The sequence below is a fragment of the Sorex fumeus genome, unplaced genomic scaffold, assembly GCF_029834395.1.
Source record: "Sorex fumeus unplaced genomic scaffold, SorFum_2.1 ptg000064l, whole genome shotgun sequence".
NCBI lineage: Eukaryota > Metazoa > Chordata > Mammalia > Eulipotyphla > Soricidae > Sorex > Sorex fumeus.
Window position 1 is genome coordinate 3,970,744 of NW_026606121.1, and position 23,539 is coordinate 3,994,282.

General features: G+C 55.4%; 1 protein-coding gene across 1 annotated transcript in view; it reads right to left on the minus strand.

Annotated features, from left to right (window-relative positions):
• SDK1 (sidekick cell adhesion molecule 1) overlaps window positions 1-23,539 on the minus strand; it is a 534,794-nt gene that overhangs the window by 101,546 nt on the left and 409,709 nt on the right. Inside the window, exon 5 of the mRNA XM_056128280.1 lies at window positions 11,270-11,403. Coding sequence (XP_055984255.1) covers window positions 11,270-11,403 — 134 coding nt within the window. The remainder of the gene's footprint in view (window positions 1-11,269; window positions 11,404-23,539) is intronic.

Sequence of the window (23,539 nt, forward strand, 5' to 3'; positions counted from 1 at the left end):
GCCTGGGGCTGAGCCGGCAGAGCCGTGGCCACCGCATGGGGCTCCTCGACTCCCTGCCGGGCTCATGAGCTTCCCTATAGAAGCGGATTTTACCTTTTGGTTTTTGGGGCCACACCCGGTGGCTCCCAGGGGTCAGTCCTGGGGGGGGAGGGGAAGAGGGTGCCACGGGCATGTTGGGGATCTAATATGGGTTAGCCATGTCCCAGGCAAGCGCCTCACCTGCCTGTGTGGGTCCATCCCACCTGGGTGAATTCTCGAGCCTCGTCCTGGTGGGTTTGATGCAGGCCTGTGCATCACTCCTGGCGCTGTGCTCAGTCTCATGTTCCAGTGCTGGGCTCTCATCTGGCCCCACATGCTTATTTTGTGTTTTTCTAAAACTAAAATTCATCCAGTTCAAACTCCCTCCCTTACAGACAGGGAAACTGAGGCCCAGATTCCTGCAGCCCCCCACCCACTTGTGTGTGGGGTGACTCCCGGGAGACAGACCGGCACACCGAGTCCCAAGACGACAGCTCCTGGTCCTGCTTCTCTGAAGAACAATGCCCAGAGCTGTGAGAATGCCGTGCCGCTTCTAAAAGAAACTAATTAATTTTCATCAAAAGCATCACGAATTTAAAAAAATCAGATGTGATGAAAAGAGAATTAAAACTAATGAAGGAATATCGCGAGTTGAAAGCAGGCGACTTCCGTCCACCCAGAGAAGAAAGCCCAGTCCAATGGGAGTGACAGGCTTTTTACTTTACATTTTTTTTTAAACAATTGCTTTTCCACAACAAAAGCCCCAGAAGAGGCTGGGGACAAAGTCGAGGTGTCCCATCAGTGCCCCGGGACACCCATCTGGGTGCACACGGTGGCACCAACGGCCTAGGCACTCCTTCAGTGGACACCAGGCAGCAGGGGCAGAAAGGGGCTCCTGCCCTGCCTGGGGGTCCCTGAGGCCTCGGCTGGCGATGGGTGTCTGAGGTGCAGGGCATGAGCTACAGCCTGACTCTTGCCTGAAACACCCATTTCAAGGAGGTGAAGAGGCTGAGGGGCTCCCAGGAGACCCCCTACCCCACTCCCCTGGCCCCCACCTGAGCCCAGGATGCCGGTTTCAGTGTCTACCCCGACCCCCACCTCTGCTCCGCTCCGGCCACCCAGGAAGAGTGTCTCAGTCTGCCCTGAGGTGGGGGCCTCTGGCTCCAGGGAGGCCGGCAGCTTTGTACCCCACAACGGGGCCACTTTCTATTTGATCCTTTGATTTTCAGGGGTTCCAAATGCTCTTCCCCATGCTCCCGGGAGTTGGTGAGGAGCTGGCACCTCTCCCTGGGGGCCGGGAGGGGAGGAGGGGGAGGTGAGTCCTGTCATTTGCAGGGCTCTGAGCCCACCCTCCTGAGGCGTCACTGGGCCTAGGACCAGTGGAGGTATCTACTGAGGGCACCTGGGCTGGGGCCCACCTGGCTCCCCGAGACCCCCACTCCCACCCTGTGCTGGGGCACACGCCCGGCTCCCCGCCTCCCTGAGACCCCCCACTCCCACCCCGGGCTGGGGCACACACACACACACACACACACACACTTCCCCGAGACCCCCACTCCCACCCCGGGCTGGGGTGCACGCCCACCTCCCCAAGACCCCCTTCCCTGCGGGTTCTCAGCTATGCAGTCTGCTCAGTCAGCCAGAGTCTCTGTCCTCCGGCTCTGTCTCACTAATGCTGGACTTTGCCATCAGATCCGCCTGCCCTCCATCGTCCTGGGTCGCATTCAAACACTCATATCCGATCTCCAGCGTTTCACAGAAAGTCCCGCTGTGAACAATGCTGGCAGAGGTGGGCAGCCGTGAATCTAAAATGCCATGTATTACTTACAATCAGCTCCTGCCTCAGACCACTCTTAAAACCAAGGGCACCGGCCTGCCATTGTGATTTGGTGCCCACCGTCTTCTCCTTCAGTCCAGGCGCAAAATTTTATTCCCTATAATATATATTAAGCTCGAAAGACTTTTATCACCTGCGACCATACTTGTCCATACTAAAAGGGCAGCTTATCATGAATTTTTTTCCCCCAGATTCCTGTGATTCTAAAACTTTAGACGTTAAAAACATCTGGGTTGGTTATTCATTGTAATTATTAGCAGTAATAATAAAACCAATACATATCATTACCAATTTTGACAAACGCTGAATATAAAAAAGCAGAATTTTATTGAAAAGGCATCTCTTAATGAGATTAATGGGACTGTCCCATCTTTAATTAGCTCCTGCACTCATGAGTGATGCTGCTTCTACCTAAAATGAAAAAGCACCCGGCATCTATTTCATGTCTATCTTTCATTTTTATAAATCCATGCACCGAGAAGGCTCATTTCATAAATAAGTGGCTGGGAACGGGGAGGTTCGGGGGCACGTCACTCACGTGCTGACAGGGCCTCGGCTGGACTAGAGTCACGTGGACATCCTCAGGCTATGGGGGATGCCCCCCCCCCCCCCCCGTCCTCCTCAAGCTTCCGAGAGCTCTGGGGCCTGTGGAGCTGCTGGCCGGGTGACCTTCATCTGCTCCAGAATTCTCTGCCCGGTGCCATGCCACCCACCCACCATGGTGCCCGCAGTGGTCTCTACCCACACACGCGTCCCAAGCAGACTCGGTCCAAGGGGACGCAGTGTCTCCCCCAGCCCCCAGCCACTGGCTCCCCCAGCAAGCTCGACTATTCCCTGGCAATCTGCTCCTGCCACTTCCAGGTCATTCCAGAGGCACAGGGGATCAGGTGGGCTGGCTGCCGGAGGAGGCATGGAGTGCCCAGGTGCTGGTATAAGGGGGGTTGGGTGGCATAGGGAGCCTGGTGGTAGGTGTAAGGGGGGCTGGGTGGCGTGAGGAGCCTGGTGGTGGGTGTAAGGAGGGTTGGGTGGCATGGGGAGCCCCATGGCAGGTGCTTCCCAGGTGGCTTCTTTCATGTATGCAAAGCACTGGGATTTCTTCTAGAACAATCCTGCCCACACTCACAGCAATGAAGTCACATCTAAAGTCCACATGCCATCCCTGTGCCCTGCACGTGGCCTCCAGACCTTCCGTCTGCCCTGAGACTCCTGGGCCCCCAAGTGCTGGGGCAGGGGCTGCTAGTGGCCCCAGGCAGGACTCAGAACTCCACACATGTGGCACCTGTCATGGGCGCGTCTCAGTGTCTTCTGCCTGTGGGAAGCTTCTCCCGAGTTGGCACGGGAGCCTGTGGAGCTCAAGCACCGCCTGCTCCGGCTGAAGCGGCCCTGGGAGGGAGGAGGGGCTGGATGGGGCCCACGACACACAGAGACAGGCACTGGAGGGACGAGGCCGCAGCGCAGCTCACACACGGGCTCCCGGGCTCCGCACGGCAGCAACACACGCACAGACGGCGCTGGGGAAATTGATTTTTAGAAATCACACAGGGCGTGGCACGGAGATAAAGAGCTTCTATTAACAGCTCGTCCATCAGTGCTGGACGTCCCTCACACCGCCAGACGCCCCTGTCTTCTCTGCAGACACCCATGCAGGGCGGACACTCCTCATGGCGCCACCCTCAACCGCTGACCTGGGGCCAGGCAGCGCTGGAGGGGGGCTACAGCCCCGGGGCCCATGGGGTGGAAGCTGGTCCTGATGGCTATGAGTGGACGAGTGGACGGAGCTGGGCTCCCAGCCCACACCTTTGGCCAGCTGCAGACAAGGGCCAGGGGCTGTCGGCACCAAGGACAGTGACCCCGAGATGAGGCCGAGGAGAGGCACTGGGGGGATGCTCGCTGAAGCCACCATGTCCAGCGCAGGCTGGGGCTACACTGGAACCTGCAGGGCCCCTGGACTCAGGCCACCCACACCCCGCCCACTTCTTTCCACACAGCTTCTGGTGTTGTTTTCGTGGGGTTATTTTTTGGGGGTAGGGTGGTTCTTTCTCTTTCTTTTCTTCTCTTTTCTGGTTTCTGGACCACACCTGATGGTGCTTAGGGCTCACTTGTGACTGTGCTCAGGGCTCACTCCCGGCTATGTGCTCAGGGCTCACTCCTGACTTTGTGCTCAGGGCTCAATCCCGACTCTGTTCTTGGGGCTCACTCCTGATTCTGTGCTCGGGGCTCACTCCCAACTCTGTGCTCAGGGCTGATTCCTGGCTCTGTGCTCAGGGCTCACTCCTGGTGGTGCTCGGGGACCAGCCCTCTGTGCCCTCACCCTGTCCTGGGCTCCTATTATTTCTGACGTAAGTTCCTTCTTCCAGCACTGGGGAAGGAAGCGTCACAGCAAAGTCCATGTTCTGCATTCCAGGCTGGTGCGGCCCGCAGGGCCTGGGCGGCTTTTCCCCCCTGACCAGATGCCGAGCTTGATGCACTAATCTCCGCCACATTGTGAAGATTCTGGGTTTAATTACAGCTGAAACTGCCCCCCTGAGGGTGACGAGTAATAAACACTACAGCTCAGTGGCAAGGCCACTCCGGGTGACAGCTGGGAGGGGCACACAGGACGGCAGAGGCCAGAAGAGCCGTGATGATGAAGATGAGAACCGATTCCGCGAGGTAAATAACCCACAACCTGCAATTTGGAAACTTCGAGAATGACGCGGGTGGAGAGCAGTGTGCATGTTTGAGCAAACGATGGGCCCTTGGAAGGTGTGAGCCGAGGACGGGGGGGGGGGGGGGGGGGGGGGAGGGGGGCGAGGGGGTGGGTGGGAGGGGGCGTGCTGGCCCAACCATCATTTTGGGGCAGTGTTTTCCCGGTAAACCCACATTTACATGCATCACTAGTCCTGTGGCCTGTCAGCCGTCACCTCACGTGGCTCAAGTTTGCTCAGCAGCAAGAGCAGTGGGTGGGAGTGAGATTGTGAAGTGTCGTGAGGGCTGGTCCCCGTCCCCGCCCGCGGGCGGCGCTCAGTGCCCGGAAGCTGCAAGGTTAGTCTCTGAACCAGTGAGACGCTCCCTACATCTCTGCTCCAGCCGACAGTCAGCCAGCTGAGTGGGTTGTCTGGGCGGGAGACAGTGAGAAGTCAGACCCCGAGCCCTGGGACAGCTGCCCTGGCGGCCACCAGACACAGCAGGCCACAGCTGTCCAGCAAGGGCAAGAGGCACAGGCTGCAGGCTGGGTGGCAGTTTGTCAAAGATGTGACCAGGCAAACCCCCTGCTGGTCCTGGGGCATCTTTCCACAACAGGAGAAGCCCTTTAGCCCTCGGCCCGCCTGAACCTGCCACGGCTGCCAGGTTCCAAGGCACCCCTCCCCCAGCCCCTGCAGGGAGATTTTCACCCTGGGCAGAATCACCTGGACAGGTCCATTGTGATCTTGGGAGCCGCAGCACATGCCTGTACACACAGGGTCAGCACACACACCTGTACACAAGCTATCACAGCACACCAGCCTGGACACATGAGCTCAGCACACGTGAGATCACAGCACACACGCCTGGACACATGAGCTTAGCACATGTGATACCACAGCACACAAACCTGGACACACGAGCTCAGCACACGTGAGATCACAGCACACACATCTGGACACATGAGCTCAGCACACGTGAGATCACAGCACACACGTCTGGACACATGAGCTTAGCACACGTGAGATCACAGCACACACGCCTGGACACACGAGCTCAGCACACACGCCTGTACATATGAGCTCAGAACACATGCCTGTGCACATGAGCTCAGCACACGTGAGATCATAGCACACATGCCTGTACAGGAGATCACAGCACACATGCCAGTACACATGAGACCACAGCATACACGAGATCACAGCATACATGAGATCAGAGCACACACGCCTGCACATGTGTGATCAGCACATGAGACCACTCACTCTGCAGGGGTGCCTAGGGACAGGCTGCGTGCTGGTGGGAGCCCTCTGCAGTGCCCGGGGCATGGCCTGGCTCTCCCCCCGCCCCACAAGGGCGTGCTTGATTTCCCGTGGCTCCTTCTATAGGGGAGAACCTGAGGGTCTGGGGGAGTTTGCACCTCCTCGTGATCTCAGCCAACCCAGACTTTGGCGGGTTTGGGGCTCTGGATTCCCCATCAACGGGTCGTCACTCAGGGCCAGTGGGGGGCAGGAAGGGGCAAAGTCACCACCCAGAGCACCAGCATCGTGACCCCTGGGACCCCACCAGCACGGAAAGCCCTGCTCCTCCGCGCCCCAATGGGACAGCTGAAGCCTGGGTGCCCACAGCTGAAGCGGACGTGGAAAGGATTTCAAAATCGCTTTGAAGCGCTTGCAAAGATGATTCTGTTTCATATTCCAACAGGCGAGGACATTTTCATAGAGTGGCCACAGCGCTCTCTCAGATGTATCGGAGGAATCTGAATGTTTGACGGGTGGTTCGAAGGACTTGATACACCTGATGGCCCATTTAAAAAACACACATGTGAGCTCTGAGCCTTAGTGACCATACTCTCCTTGCCTGGACTCGGACTTCCAGCGACTCTTCCAACCGAGTATGATCTGAGGGCATCTTATGCAAAGGTTCATAGTTCCTCACCGATTCCCACCCTACTCCGAATTCTGTTGAATCAAGTTAGTGTTTCAAATACCATTTGCCTTTAGTGATTCCTCCGCCCCTCTTGGAGAGCCCGGCAAGCTACCGAGAGTATCTCGCCCACACGGCAAAGCCTGGCAAGCTACCCGTGATGTATTCAATATGCCAGACACAGTAACAAGTGTCACAATGGAGACGTTACTGGGCCCGCTCGAGCAAATCGATGAACAACGGGAGGACAGTGACAGTGACAGTGAAAGCAAATAAACATGTGACAGATTTTCATAATGATTAAAAATTCACTAGAAACGTATCTCTACAAGAGGAAGGGAAACCTCAAGCTGTTCATCCAAATCGAAATGAATCAGTATAATTGGTCAAACAAGGCGACGGGAGGTCTCTCAAGTGCTCTGCCTCGAGGAACACCCGAAGTCGAAGGTGAAGAGGGAACTTTACACAGACCCTCGCTTGTGTGGCACCGTAGGAGCTGAAGAAGGCCACCTGCCAGCATGTGGCAACGGATGAACACACCATTCAGGTCACATGTTATTGTATGAGCCAGAGCACACCATCCCCAGTCACATAGTATTATATGAGCGGGGATGCACCATCCAGGTCATGTGGTATTGTATGAGCTGAGACATACCATCCGGGTCACGTGGTATTATATGAGCTAAGACACACCATCTACGTGGCCCAGTCCCAGGGCCCATAGAGCAGGCGACAGACCCCATGGCAGGAGGTACAAGTGTCGGAGTTGCAGACCCTGCTGGAGGACCAGAGGGAAGAGCCGGCAGTGGTGCCCGCACTCGGCCCAGCCCGCCCCGGGCTCTGTGCAGTGAGGACTCAGTCCCTGGCTGACCTGGGCTCGGGAACAGGAAGCAACCCAGAAGTTTTCCTGAAGTTGCATAAATTCCCAGTTTCACCCAATTCTCTGAGATTTGCCAAGAACAAAAGGAGATGGAGGCCCAGGAAGGAAAGGATGCCCGCGGGGCAGGGAGAGGAGAGAGCCAGGTCCCCACAAGCCCCGCTGCCCGCTGTGCCCCGCAGGCCTCCCTGAGACTGGCACATGGGCTTAGAAGCAAGGCTTGAGGCTTTTTATTTATTTTTTTGTTTTGGGACCACCCAGGGAAATGCTCAGGGCTGACTCCCGGGCACGTTGTAGGCGCTTCCTGTCAGGCCAGGTGAGCTCAGACACCACACACCCTACGCAACTGAGTGGACAAACGCTGTGTCCAGAGTGTCCACGGGTGCAGCCCCCAATCCCGCGCTGTCAGGTAAACCACATGCCACGACACCTCCATTCATGGGAACTGCTGTGGGTCCAAGGTGCAGTCGGCGCGGCCCTGTGTGGCCAGCTTGTGGAAGCCCTGCATGTCTCCCGCCCCTCTGGGTGAGAGATGCCCTCATGGGGTCCCAGGACACAGTGTCGGGCACACCTGCTCCTTCCTGCCCTCGTCTGCCCAGCAGCTGCCCCGTCTCCTCTGATCGCGTCCATTTCTCTCTCAGCCCATGGCTCTTGGCCCTGGGAGCCCGACCCAGGCTACAGTCCACTTGCTGGGCTAGTCCCTCCCTGCCTCTCTTTGACACAAACGCTGGAGAAAAAAGAACCTTCCCTGGGCCCACAAGGCCGTGTTTTCTGGGGCAGGTGCTCAGGAGCCGGATCCACTTTCAAAGACCCGACAAACAGGCCTGAGGCCCAGGAGTGCTGCAGAGGACAAAGGAATGTTAAGTGGCCTCAGAATTAAAAGCCAGGTTTTGTCTGCCTGAAGGGGATCAGCCGAAATGATATTCTATCTGCAAATGTTGTTTGAAGAAGAGGCATTAAAATGAAGGAGGTGAAACAGGAAGGAGCAGGCCCGTTCATCTCCTCCTTAATCTCAGCTTCATCCCCAGCAGAGAATCTCATTACACGGGACATTCCGAGAATTGGCTCAAACTGGATGCGGTCAGTAAGGTGGATGCCTCGGGCTTGAAGCCTGGACTGACTAATCACCACAGACTCCCCCACCCTGTCACTGCACAGACCCCACCCTCTCTGTCCCCATCACTGCACAGACCCCCGTCCCTGCTCCCCCCGGTCACTGTAAGACCCCCACTCTTTGCAGAGTATCCCAGGCTGTCACACACAAGACCTGGTCCCCTAGTCCACTGCATGTGAGCGCCTCAGTGTGAGCCCAGCAGTTGGGGGGGGTCTGTGGCTGTGGGGGTACACACGGAAAGACCGGCTTCCCCTGGCGGGGTGAGCACAGGCTTCCCCTGCTGTGGGCGACCTACTCCCAGGAGCTGCAGAAAACATTTCTGCGGGGGACAGGAGTGGGGGCCGGTCCAGCCCATCCTGCCAGGCTGCTGGCTGTGGTGGGCCAGACACAGTCATTTACCTCCTCTACTGACCAGACACACCAAAGGGGACGCAGCGCCGAGCGGGAAGCTCGTGTCCTCACATGGCCCCGGGGACTGCCTGACAAAGTGGGTACTTCACACCCCATCACATGTTCTAAGCCTGTTGCCTGAACCAGTGGGGGGCGGGGGCGCAAAAGTCAGTCCCGGACACCAGCCGGGCCAGGAAGTGTCCAGCAGGGCTGCTGGGGCCAGCACTGTTCTTCCTCTTCGTCATGCAGTAATGCACCCACTCGGGCGTCCTGGTCAGACTGGCCTTGGGGGGTCCCTGCAGGATGGGGGCCTCCTGAATGCATGGAGCACTGTGCACGGAGCACTCTCCACCTCTCCCCACGTTGGGGAGTTTGTCTTTGATAACTGATAACTGGCACCAAAGATGTTTCGATCCTTTGGAAATGCTGGCAGGCAAGTGTGACAATGCCCCGCCACCTCATTTGGCATTTTTCTGGATATGGTCAGAGTGGGGGACTCCAAGCCTGCGGCTCCTGTCTCCAGCAGCACGGCCCTGGGAGCCGCATTTCTGGCTCCGTCTGAAATCTGGGCACCGCGGGAAGGCCCAAACCACGGCCCCCCTGCAGCAGACAGACTGCAGCCCTGAGGGAAGCTCGGCTGAAATCTGCTGCCCTGAGCCTCTGACCGCCAGAGGATTAGAGAACAGAACTTGAGCGAGAAAAGGCCGTTTAACCTCCCACTCAATCCAGCGGCTGATAGTGAGAGTCTGTGGGGGGGGGCGGGGAATGTTAAGGAGCCCAGTGCCCCACACCCTGGCCCAGAAACGCTGGACTAGGTCCCTCCTATCACCAGCTCCGTCTGTCTCACCTTTGACACGATTTACCTGGTGCCGGTGGAAAGATTAAAGTAAACGCAGGCCTGGCCTGCAAGGCAGTTAATTATAATATGTATGAGCTGATTCCAATATACCCCTTGGTTGGAGAAGAAACTGAAAGTATTGGGGAAAATTTACATTTTTCAATTATCTAACGCCACAGCACAGCGTTAGCGCGGCAACTTGCAAATTCCCAGAACTGGCCCAATTTCCTCTGACCTTTAGGTGTAAACTGAGACAGGGATCTTCAAGCCAACCCATTCCCCCCACATACATACATGAAGTATGCGCACACATATGCACACACGTGTGCATGCACACACAGGTGTGTCCATGCACACAGACACACACGCACACGCACACACACTCACATACACAACTCACACACACACACGCATTTCCCTACTCCTGCCTTAGAACCCACCAGATGGGACCCTCATGCAGCACAGCACCTTGAAGGGCTGAACCAGCCCCCGAGTACGTGGTCCTAAGTGTGCCCCTTGGAACGGTGAAGGCCATCACCAGTGCCTGATAACACAGTGGTCCCTTTCTCACGATCCTGGACAGACAGATCGACCACGTGGGTGGGTCTCTTCCCTGATGCCAAGTCGGCCGGCGGCCTGTGGCGAGGCTCTAGAGAGCAGTGCAGCCGTTCCTTGCAACGGGGCTATGGCAGGACAAGGGGCCCCATGATGCCCGTCCCGGGGATTGGCCCAGGCTGCACCGACCACGTGACGCCGAAGAGGATGCCAGGGTCTGGGCCGCGTCCTCCGAGGGGACAGGCTGCCTGCGGGGGTCTATGGAGGCAAATCTGAGCGGGACACTCAGATCCTGAAGGCGGCCTGCCCCCCCCCCCAACACCGCCCCCGGGTCACACCCTGAGCCAAAGTCGGAGTCGCAGAGGCCTGGCCCCAACTTGCCCTGGCCACTTCCCTGCGCAGCTGTCGGGCTTGCCAGAGCATTTCTGGAGACCATTAAAGACCAAACTTGGACACCAAGTTTCCTCAAACCCGAATGTCTTTAAATCAACTCCTCTGGAATCTGCCGCTGTGGACCTGCCGGCCCGGCCTCCAGGGCAGAGGCTACCCTAAGCTGCAGCAGGAGGGCACAGGGTTTGAGCCGCGGTGACCCACCTCAGCCCTGACGAGCCGCCTGTCCACCAGAAAGACACGATTCCTCATAATCAAAAGATTTTGGTTGTGTAAAACACACATATTGGGCTGGAGTTAAGGCGCTTGCCACACGTGTGGCTGACCTGGGTTCAACCCCCAGCAACCCACAGGGTCCCCTGAGCTCAGCTAAGAGTGACCCCCAGGCAGCGCCCGGAGTCAGGCCTGAGCACTGTCTGGGGTGGCCCCACCCAAGCCCAGCCCTGCATGGCGGCAGCGTATAAAACACACCCAGAGCCTCTTGTCCCCCAGAGCAGATGGCACACATGGAGTTCCCACTACGCTCACGTTCTCCACACGCCCCCTCACGGTCAACCCGCCCATGACCCGGACAGAGGCCTCGGCTGGACCCCCAGCACAGTGGACCCTGGGACAGGGGCACTGCCTGGGCCCGGCTGCTACCCGTGGAGGTCAACTCACGCGCTACGCTCAGGTTGATGGCCGGGCCGGTCTTGTTCTCTCCATTCCTCTCGTTGACTGCTTGCGCATAGTAGGCGCCTGCGTCGTCGGGGGTGGCTGCGAGGATCACCAGCTGGTTCTGCAGCGTGATGGCTCTGCGTGGGAGAAGACAGGATTAGGGCCTCGCTGGCCTGAGGAGCCCAGTGTCCAGCCCCCCGGGGAGGGCCCAGTGGGAACCCAGAGCAGAGCGATTGGGATGTCAAGTCCCCAGAACACAGGGCTCCCACCCGTCCACTCTGGCTGCCCTCTGTCCGGCCGCCCCCCAAGACCCCGGGTGCGACATCCGCACACAGCCCCACACAGTTCCCACCTGCATCCTCTCTGTCACCCTACCCCGTCACCTGCCACCTGTTCTCTTGAGGGGCCCCCAGTGACACAGTTTCCACCTGTGCCCCCCCAGGATATCCTGGCTGGACGCTGCTCCAGCGGGCAGCACGGGCCCCAGCTCCAGCCCGGCAGGGGTCAGAGCCGAGGCCAGGGTCCCAGCCGGGAGACGCGGGGATGGCCACTCTCCCCCCTACCCCCACAGCCCACCTGGCCCTCAGCAAGTCCCCCAGCAAAGAGGAAAAGCGACAGACTCACCCACATCAGCAGCCTACCCCACAGAGGTGTGGGGGTCTCGCAGGCTCAGGGCTGGGGAGTGATCAGCCCCCAGGCCCCTGCAACCCCGCACGCCCGTCCCACCCCATGGCACCCCTCCCCAATATGTGGGATTTGAGAATAAGAATGAGCTGTTGCTGGATAGATTCTCCCACCGCCCCCAAGCCCCTAATTTTTATAAATTCCATGGCATTTACTCACACGGACGACCCACTCAGGGTTCCCAATGGATATATTATATATTACAATTTGAGATTTCTGGGACTAATTTACCTCATTTCTCATTTAAGAAAATTTTCCCTATTAGGAAGTTTTCAATTTTCAGACCCATAAAATATTTCAAAAAAGTTGTATTATAATTATTTATGACTCCTTTTTCGATTCCTTTATAGAACCACAGAAATTGTTCCATTTTATTTTATATATATTACAATGGCACCTAAATTAAATATGAATATTTATTCTACATGAAGCTACACATTAATAGTACAATTTAAAAACTGAATACATCGTAACTTTCCCCTCAACATCTGATTTTTGCAAGTATAATTTCACATATGTACATTATTCCTCGACAAAAAAAATGCCCATTAATTCTTTACATTTATGACATTGTTTCAAGGGTATTAAAAAAAAGAAGCGCATAAAGAATTAGATATTAAAGTTCACATGTGCTAACATATCTACATATCTTCAAGTCTTCCTTTCAGCCTTTAATTTCTAAACCAGTTTGAGTCAAAACTCACGAAGCAAAAAATCCTGCTACTTTTTTTTTTTTTTTTTGCTTTTTTTGGGTCACACCTGGCGATGCACAGGGGTTACTACTGGCTCTGCACTCAGGAGTTACTCCTGGCGGTGCTCAGGGGATCATATGGGCTGCTGGGAATGCCCTACCTGCTGTGTTATCTCTCCAAAACCCTGCTACTTTGAGAAAGTCCCCACAGCAATGCGAACGCTTCGAAGAGCCTGATTGGGGCTGGGGTGATGGGAGGCTCTGAGAAGATTCTCCCTAGTTGGGTTTCTTTGGGGCCTGGTGCTGTGAAGGGCTGACTCCTGGCTCTGATCCAGTGGCACTTCTGGCCGTGCTTGAGGGACCATATGTGGTGCCAGGGACTGAGCCCAGGTCGGCCCTACCTGCTTCACTACCGCTCCGGCACCCGAAAGCTTTTCACCTGTCCCACACCTCAGTGGTGTGTCTGCAAAAGGGTCAGATTCTTCCCCAAGGGCTCAGATAGCTGACAACGTGGACCGTTGGTTTGGATCCCAGGAAACTCAAGGGTGGGGGGCACTGTGGTTTGGGCAGGCCTGACCCCCCACCCCACGTTCCTGCATTTAGCCCTGAGTTCCACGAGGCAGCAGCCTGGGTGCAGGGCCTTCCTGAGAGTGCGGGGGGGGGGGGCAGCTGTCGGGGGCTGTGCCGAGGGAAGGCCCGGTGGGTGCACACGGGGCAGTGCCCAGAGGCAGTGAGGAAGGGGGCCCGGGGGTCGTTGTGGTCAGCAGCCGCCCAGGCGCCCTGCGGCTCCGAGGATGGGCCTGACCTCCTTCGGGAGCCGCCACCCAGTCCACTATATTCTTTATTTACTGTGGTCTGGGGCCAAGCCCCGTGTTGCTCAGGGCTGACTCCTGACTCTGTGCTCGGGGGACCCGGCGGGGTGCCGAGGATCAGGCTGGGGCCAGCTGCACACGAGACCAACACACACACACACACACTCCGTGATACTATCTCGCGGCCTTTCCTCTTCTATCTTAAAAATTTCCCCCACCATTAATATCGCTTTTGTTATCAGAAGAACAATTTCTAAGATGGGCTCACACCTGCTCAGTGAATCTGTAGAGCCAGGCTTTGTACATTGCCACTAATATGAACCACTTGACTTTATCATAACAGATTTCCAAAGCAGCAGTTTGAAACCTATAAGAACTTCACAGGGAAATGATAGTCTTCGGCTAGAGACATTTTCCTTCTTTAACATTATTAAAGTAAATTATGTCTGGTTTCATACCAAATTAGTTCTGTGGTACTCTCCATCTTCTGAAATTTTAAAGCAAAACCTCGTAGTTCTGACTTACGGTTCCCTGGACACTACAGGTCACTAAGGGAGAGCAGAGAAGTACCGGCAGGCAGAAGGAAACTGTGAAGCATCATGCCAGGCTCCCGGCTCCCCCACACCCCGAGGGCCTGGGGGAGGCAAGGCTTTGGGGGCTGCAGCCCTGGGTCAGCAGAAGGCCTGTTCTGTCCAGCACCACCTACGGGGGGCTGTCACCCAATTCTACCCCCCTGAGGTGGGGTGGGCATGGAAGTCTGTGCTCCGTCTCCTCGGAGGAGTGCTCCATCTCCTTGGAGAGGTGCTCCCTGGGCAAGGCGCACCTGTTCTCTGGGCCTGGCTGGGCACCCAGTCAGCATGAACCAGACCTGTCCCCCAGGAGTGCCAGTGGGCAGATACCCCCACTGACCCCACCAGGGGCCCCAAGGGAAGGCCCTGCAGCCACCCTGAGAGAGGCCAGCCTGGGCTGCGTCTCCGAGCCTTGTGCCTAGCAAGTACACCTATTGGGGCTCCAAGGTTGACCTCGTTTCACCCAGACCCAGGAGGGCAGGCCCCACAAGGAGCAGGGGTAGTGTATGGGGACGCGGCCTGTGGAGACAGCCAAGGGAGCTACTGTTGCATGCAGGCACCCTCGAACTGTGCATGGAGCCGGGCAGCCGCCACAGCCCAGGGCTGGGCCAGAACGCTCGGGTCAGACCCGCCGTGGGCAGCACCAGGCACCAGGGCCCAGGCCGCAGGTCAGGGTTCGAGGCTGTCTCAGGGCCTACGACTCTGAGAGTTGGAGTGGCTTCGGTTGCCATGCCAAGGCCCAGGGGCCACAGACCCCCGCTGTGACCATCTTCTTGGCCACCCCGTAACGATGAGGACGAGCTACACCAACAGTCCCAGACTCATCTATAAGGTTCTCACGGAAGCTTCTGGACACGGAGCACGTGAGGAGGTTGCTCAGGGCTGTGGTCTGCGGGCACACGAAGCCGAGGCCAGCGCAGCCCCTCGAAGGCCAGTGGCATAGGGAACAACGTGGGGATGGGGAATGGGCTGGGCAGAAGCGCTCGGCCTCCATGTTTCCTTCCAGGGACGTGCCTGGCCGAGCTCCCGAGGCACAGGCAGCCTCACAGCAGCCTGCGAGACTTGGCTCAGGAAGCAAGAAGCAAACTGTGTGTTTGCAGAAGACGCAGCCCAGAGAGAAAACACCAGAATCTACCAAGACCGGGAACAAAGACAAAATCCAGCAGTGAACCCAGGAAACGGTTCTGGATGTAGAACAGAAAACCTGCTGCTTTCTACGCCGCAGCTGGCGGTGATGCACGTCAGAAGTCCAGGGATTCTCTGGCCCCGGGACCAGGACCCACCCGGGAACTGCAGGAGAGGCAGACACGGAAGGGGCCCGGAAGCCCCAGGTGGGAAATCTCAACTGAACACAGACGCGTGTTTCCCCAAACAAATAGCACATTTACTGAGGTTCCTCTGAAACGACTAGGCGTATTTCCTTGTAGATAAGAGATTTTTCTACAATAAATATGAGATACAAATAAATTAGAATTGCTGAAACAATCTTCAAAAAGGAAGGGAAAGTTATGGAGAAGCACTTTGGGTGACATCAAGATTTACGCTAAACCTCAGCTGTCACCACTGTGGGCTGACAGATAAGTAAAGCAGAGACCCCAGAAAGACACCCACCAAGAACAGCCCAGATGGTCAGCTGGCTCTAAGGCAATTCCACAGACATAGTGGTGGCGGTGGGGTGTTTCAACCAATAGTGTCGGAGCAAATGCACACGCATAGGGACTAAAATATCAGCCCGGATGCCTTAGGCCAAAATTAAGATGGACCATAGATTCTCAAGTACAATGCAAAACTATTAAGTTTCTAGAAGGAAACACAGAAAGAATTCTTTGGAACCTGGGCTGTGGGGCCATGTTCACAAACACGGCATCAAAAGCACAATTCAGCAGAGGAAAGAAATCAATAAACTAGACTTCAAAGCTAAAACACCTGTTCTGAGAAAGCCCTACCAAGGAAGGGGGCTGGGACAGAGCTCCAAAGGCTGGTCTTGGCGTAGCAGGGTGGAGGATGGGATTCCCGCCCCACACTGCCCAGAGCGGCCACAGAGAGGCCCCAGGAGCAGGCCCTGAGCACCACTGGCTGTGGCCCGCAAGCAGAGACAGAACGAAAAGAGACTATCCAGCCCCGTGTCCCAGTCACACCGATGGGTCCGAGCAGTCCCCCAGAGGCAGCAGGGGAGAGCAGGCATAGGACACAGGACATGGGACATGGGACGTGGGACTCGCTCCAGCAGAAAAGATGTCCATGGGTTAGACTCTGAGCAGTGCTGGGTGAGCCCGCTGCCCAATGCCCACTCTCACTCTGCCCACTGAGGCTGCCCCCGAGACAGTGCCCGGGGCCGACATACAGGAGTGGTCAGGCAGCTTGGCCACTGGGGGGATGGTGGCTTCTATGGACGTGATGCAGAGGCCATGCACGGCCACACGAGACCCCACATAGCAGCGGTATCCCGGAGCTGCCGAACCCGAGTACAACCCTCACCCCTAGGAGCTGGTGAGCCGTGAGGCCCCCATGCTGCCCACACCATGGGGAGTCATCTGTGCTGGCAGCCACGGGCTGGCCCCATTCAGAAGGTTCCCCAAGGGACGAGACTGCAGGCTCCTACGTGACAGGGTTGCAGGATTTCTACATGACGGGATCCCAGGATCTCTATAAGATGGGTTGCAGGATCTCTATATGATGGGATCCCAGGATCTCTATGAGGTGAGATCCCAGATTTCTATGAGATGGGATCCCGGGATCTCTATGAGATGGGATCCCAAGATCTCTATGAGATGGGATCGCAGGATCTCTACATGAGGGGATCCCAAAATCTCTATGAGATAGGATCCTGGGATCTCTATGAGATGGGATCGCAGGATCTCTATGCGAAGGGATCTCTGGATCTCTACAAGGTGGGATCCCATGATCTGTGTAATGAGATCCTGATTATCTGCTGACAGGGGGCAGCTAGTGGGAGGCAACAGGATCATGTGTGTCCCTGAGGGGTGACATGACAGTGCTGTGTACTGTGTCTTCCCACAGAGATGATGTATAGGTGTCACAGTGGGTTCATAGGGGGACACAGGAGTGTGAGCCCCCCCACCATCTCCTGCCTTGCCCCTGTCCTTCCTGGAAGAAGGGGAAGGAGGTGCCTTCCCCTTCCCTCTAGACACTGCCTCATGCCCCAGAAGCTGCCAGTGGGGGCGGGGGAGACTTGGTTGGGACCTGGGGTGAGTTCTCTGGGTGAGAGAAGGGCTGAGTCTGAGAGGCTGACGACAGAGCTGAGAGCACAGAAGCAGTGAGGGCAGGAGATCTGGACAGACAGCAGGTGACAGACAGCTGGCAGGTACAGATGGCAGACAGACTGACAGGACGGCAGGCGGCTGTCCTGGCCGGTGAGGGGAAGGGCAAGACACGGGCAGGAAGACAGGGCAAGAGCTGAGGCCTCCTCACTGAGGGCCTAGATGTGAGTGAGCAGCACCTGGCCCCGCCCCAGCAGACAGCCCCGCCCCGGACCCCTTCCTGCTCTGACCAGGTGTGGCGCAGGGGGGAGGAGAGAGAGGGAGAGAGACACAGATGCTGACCCGAAGCCCCGTCAGGCCGCAGCGGAAACAGCTGGGCCAGGAGGGCCACCAGACTCGGGGCACAGAGCTGAAGCCAGTGAGCGAATTAAAAAAAAAAAAAGAAAAGGATTAAACAATTCGCCAGACTCCAAGGGTCACGGAACAGGAATTTATGCTTTTAATTATAACCTTGCAGTGATATTGAAAAGAGAATAAATTACATGCACAGTGCTCCAAAGAAAAGTAGAGACATATTAGAAAAGTTTTCATTAAAGCTACCACAAAGGGAAAAAAAAGGTTATGGTGATGAATTATTACTTTTGGCTATTAAAAAATTCCTGTTCAATGAAATAGCTAATTACACAATAATGCCTCCCAAATGAAATTGTAACGCGTCTTGTTTTATCACTAGCATCTGTGTCTTCTTTTGCTCAAAAACTGTCAGCTTGGAATGAATAGTTTGAATAGCTCTTTGGGATGTATTTGTGAAATAAAGGAATTTACTAAAAACTACATTTTGTCATGCGAAGGTTTGGGGCCAGTTCTGGGAGGGAGGGAGGAACAAAGGGTTGATCTGAAATGAATAAGTTCAAGGCAGATCAGTCCCAAGGATTGAGACAAGGACGAAGGAGCTGAGAAGAGCCATGGCCAGCCCGCTGCTGTGTGGGCGTCCGAGCCCCTCGGCGTCTGAGAAGGTGTCCCCAGGGGTACAAAGGACTCTTCTCTTTTGATCCAGGGATAAGGTGTACATCAGAATCATGCAGATGAAACAGTCTGAATACGGTTGGACTTTATAAAACGTCAGGAACGGGACAGCAGAGAAAACAGCACTTTGCTTTAGACAAAGGAAAAGTAACTTGTAGAAGGGGGGCAACGTTGTTACAGTGGGAATGTTTGTCAATGAATGATGGGAATAAAGAAGGAGGCACATCCTTGCTCAACTTATCAAGTTGGCTAAAAGTTGATAGAACAAGAGATTAAAATAAGAGATCCGATTTCCCTTCTGAGATGAGATACCTTCGCTAGAAGCTCCAAAACATGGGTCAGGGGATTAGGGGATCTAGGGTGTGTGTGTGTGTGTGTGTGTGTGTGTGTGTGTGTGTGTGTGTGTGTGTGTGTAGAAGTCTATTCTGGCTGAGTACAAGACTCTAACTTCAAAAGGAACAAAGAAGATTCTGGATTCTGGAGTGAGCACAAAACAGCCAAACCAGACCAGAATAACCAAAATTTTAAAAACCACCCACCAAGGCTCAAGTTGTTAGATTCCGATTTGTTAAATGAGCTCAAAGCAAAACTAGAAATTGAGCTCCCATCTGACCCAGCAATGCCACTCATGGGAGTATACCCTGGGGGTCCAACACACAACAGAAACACCATCTGTACCCCTATGTTCACTGCAGCACTGTTCAACATAGCCAGAGTATGGAAACAACCTGGGTGCCCAGGAATGGATAAAGAAACTATGGCACATCTACACAATGGAATACTATGCAGCTGTCAGGAAAAATGAAGTCATAAAATTTGCCTATAAATGGATGGACATGGAGAGTATTCACTGTATCACTGTTATCCCATTGTCCGTCGATTTCCTCGAGCAGGCACCAGTAACGTCTCCTTCGTCCTAGCCCCGAGATTTTAGAAAGTGCCACATTCGAGGCTTTTTCAGGGTCAGGAGAATGAAACCTATCATTGTTACTGGTTTTTGGCATACTGAATACGCCATGGGGAGTTTGCCAGACTCTGCCGTGTTGGCAGGATACTTTTGGTAGCCTGCCAGGATCTCCAGAGTAAGAATGGAGAGTATTATGCTGAGTAAAATGAGTCAGAAGGAGAGAGACAGATACAGAATGACTGCATTCATTTGTGGAATATAAAAAAAATATATAGTCACTGTCACTGTCACTATCCTCCCGTTGTTCATCGATTGTGCTCAAGCGGGCCCAGTAATTTCTCCCTTGTGACACTTGTTACTGTGTTTGGCATATCAAATATGTCACGGGTAGCTTGCCAGGCTTTGCTGTGCGGGCAAGATACTCTAGGTAGCTTGCTGGGCTCTCCGAGAGGGGCAAAGGAATCGAACCTGGGTCGGCTGCATGCAACGCAAACACCCTATCTGCTGTGCTATTGCTCCAACCCAAAATATACAGTAGAAGACTAATATCCATGGCCAGAAAAAATAGGGGTTGGGAGGACTGGTTCATGGTTGGAACTAAGCACAAGTGTGTACGGGGCTGAGGGTAGGTAAGATAGAGAAGAGACCAGCTTGACAATAATAGCTGGGAATGGTCATGCTGGACAAGATCTGAGTGTTAAAAGTAGGTAAAGGGATATGCTTGATAACCTTTCCATGGCTATATTGCAAACCACAATGCAGAGAGGAGAGAGAGAGAGAGAGAGAGAGAGAGAGAGAGAGAGAGAGAGAGAGAGAGAGAGAGAAGCATCTGCTATAGAATAGAGGCATGCTGGGGTTGAAATGGGGTGATAGGAGGGAACCTGGGGACACTGGTTCTGGGAAATGTGCACTGGTGGAGGGACGGGGGTTGGAACACTGTACGACTGAAATCCAATCATGAACAGCTTTGTAAGGGTCTATCTCACAGAGATTCTATAAAAAATTTTTTTTTGGCTTTTTTGGTTATACCTGACGATGCACAGGGGTGACTCCTGGCTCTGCACTCAGGAATTACTCCTGGTGGCAGCTCAGGGGACCATATGGGATGCTGGGAATCAAACCCGGGTCGGCCGCATGCAAGGCAGTTGCCCTACCCGCTGTGCTATCACTTCAGCCCCTATAAAAAAGTTTTAAAAAATCAACCCAGGTGAAAATAAAATAAAATAAAATAATAAATGAGTTAAAAGCAGCAGTCACACGCTGCAGGTCCAGTTAGAGGTAACAAGTGTGTGAGCGTCCAGCCCCTGAGCCATAAAGGATGTCGGTTTCTCTGCACTGGACCTCACAGCACTGCACAGGAGAGGCAGACCTGAGCCCTGGTCTCGGGAGGGACCTGCTGGCCTTACGGTGGCCCGAGCCGTGTCCTGCCTTCTTGCATTTCAGGATGGCAAAACATTTTGTTTAAGCTGTGGATAGTGCAGCTCTCAGCCGCTTCTGAATATAGCTTCAGCGCATAAACATGACCGAGTCTCTGAATCATTGTGAAGTGGGTTAGAGGCCACGACCCTCAAATTCCTGGGCGCCTGGCGGGGAAATAAACTCCCCTGCTCTGTTCTGACTATCTAGCTAAGTTGTGCAAGCTTGGGCATAATATTCACGTGATCAGTGTTTGTTTAGGTGATGACACAGGTAGTGAGGCACCCACTGACCCCCTGAAGGATGCAAAGACTCAGGCAGGGGGGAGGGAGGCTCAGGGCTCTGGGAGAAGCCAGGAGGGATCACAGGAGGGGAATTAGCAAGATTGTTATCTCAAGCCATCAATACTTAGACCTTAGATAAGAGAATCACCGGGGCATCAAATGCCATTAAAAAAAATAGATTCAGTTGAAAAGTTTAATAAAATTCTAAGGAGCATTCCAGTTCATTTTCTGAAAATGGTAAATAAGTATTCCTGAAGTTTATGAAAAGAACCAAACAATCATAAGTTCCTTTCAGAGAGAGAGAATCAGGTGGAACAGGCCTGGCCAGGTGGGATTCTGGCCTTGAGCCCACCTATCATATCAGGGATCGTAGCTGAGAGGAGGTCGTGGAAGGGGCAGCATTTCCTTCAGGAGGATTTGCCCAAACCAGGAAGAAATGAAGAAAAGGGAGAAGTCACCATGAGAAATGCAGAAATGCAGAAATGTAGATGCAGGCCGGACCCTGGGATGCTGCCTGGCATGGCGTCCTCTCAGGGAGACAGGCTGATGTCACCAGGAAGCAGAGCTGTCATGTGGAACAATGGGACGTCACCCAGGGACTGCGCCATGTCACCCAGGAACTGTATGATGCCATTCAGGGACAGTGTGATATCATCCAGAGACAAGGGGTATCACCCAGGGACAGTGTCACACCGCCCAGGGACAGTATGACATCACCTGAGGACAGTGTGACATCACCCAAGGACAGTGTGACATCACCCAGGGACAGTGTGACATCACCCAGGGACAGCGTGACATCACCCAGGGACAGTGTGACATCACCCAGGGACAGTGTGATGTCACCTGGGACAGTGTGATGTCACCCAGGGGCTGAATGAGGATGGGATCAGCTTTTCTCCTTCCAGGCTCTTCTCATGCACCCACGAGCCAGTGTCATCACGAGACAAGCCCTGTATAGCCTCAGAGCAGGCGGCTGGTGACGAAGGCCTGGACAGCTGCACAGGCCGGGATGAGGCAGGGCCGGGCAGGACGTGGCCCCTTGTGGACGGGCTGTGCATCTCCTTTGGGTCCCGGGAAAGGTGGGTCAGCCTGAACCACGAGGGCCAGCTGATGAGGGTCTGGGCAGTCACGATGGACACGACAAAGCCTCACTCCATGCCACTCAGTACCCCAGGAGTGTCCGACAGGAGCGATGGGGACGCCTGACCCCGGACATGCAGTCCGAGGCCCCTGATGCCCACAGCGGAGCCTTGCCCGAGCGAGCAGAGAGCAAGAGGGGCGAGAGGCCTTTGGAGGGGTGCGGGTGCGGGGAGAAGCGGGCAGGCCTGAGGGTGCCCCCATGCTTGCAGGAAGAGACCCTCGAAGCAGCGGTCGCCCCTCCCCTCCTCTCTCTCCTCCTTGATCAGGGGCTTCTCTGCCCCTCTGTGGATTTTGTTTGCTTGGGGCCACACCTAGTGGTGCTCAGGGGACCCTAGGGGGTCCAAGGGTCCTGCTGTCCTCTGCACATCCCTGTCGCATGCCTCCTTCCACTCCTTCCTTGTCTGGAGCGAATGTTCTCATGAGGCCGCACGGATTGGCGTGCTTGCGTAGACATGCCCCGGCGGTCCTGCACGTGCCTGGCCAGGGTACCAGGTGCCCCTGAGGGGTGACACACAGGCATGTGGGCAGGTGGGTGCTCAGTGGGCGGGCCCACGCAGCTGTGCACGTGTCCCCCCTGCAGAGCTGCCCTCCCATGAGGCGGCACGTCTCTCTGTCCCCTGGTGGCTTCTGCTCTGACATGCTCGAGAAACCGAAGAAGCGTCTGTACACAACCACAGGCCGGTTGCTGGGCTTTCCGGGGCGGCAGGAGGTGGTTTGAGAACAGGTGGCTGTTCAGGTGCTCCCTAAACCCTCAGGAAACGTTCCCAGGCAATAGTGGGCAGCCCCAAATTAAAAAAAGAAGCACATGGGTGAGTTGGGTGTCCAGGACCCCCACAGGCTGGCATGTGCCCAATGTGTGCCCAACGCGTGCCCGGCGCGTGCCAGCCCGGGTTCCCTGCATCCTGCAGAGGGGAGCCCCAGCCCAAGATGACATGCCTACAAACACAGCACACGTGGTCTGGGCCGTCGTAGACGGGGGTTCAGAGTAAAGTGGAGCCACAGAGAGGGGCGCGTAGCCGGCACAGCCTGGCTTCTCAACAGGGCATGGCCCGGGATCCCGGGAACGAGGAGCCTGGCGGGGAAGGAGCCCCCAGGGCGGGGATGGGCCCCCTTCCCCTAGCTCTGCGCGTGTCTCACACACCCTTTTCTCCCTGTGAGAAAATGCATTTTGCACTCAGCGGAGTTATGCCCGGCAATAATCATTGTGTCTCCTCGGCATCAGGACACCGAGGTCACGCCGGGAACTGGATCATCTCCAGGACCTACTGTCTCAAGCGCTGCCTTCAGGTTTGGCTGTCAGCGCCAACCGGAGTAGCCAGAGCACGGTGCCCGGGCTCCGTGACGCTCCTGGAACTTTCTGGAGGGGGCACTTGGGTATTTTTCACAACACGACATCGTTCTTCCTAATGGGACTAATTTTATCACCGGCCTCTTCCTCGGCTTCGGGAACCCTTTGGCCTTTTTCCATTATCTCCCACACAATTCTACGCATTATTGTAAAATGAATCTCTTCCCTTCCCGTG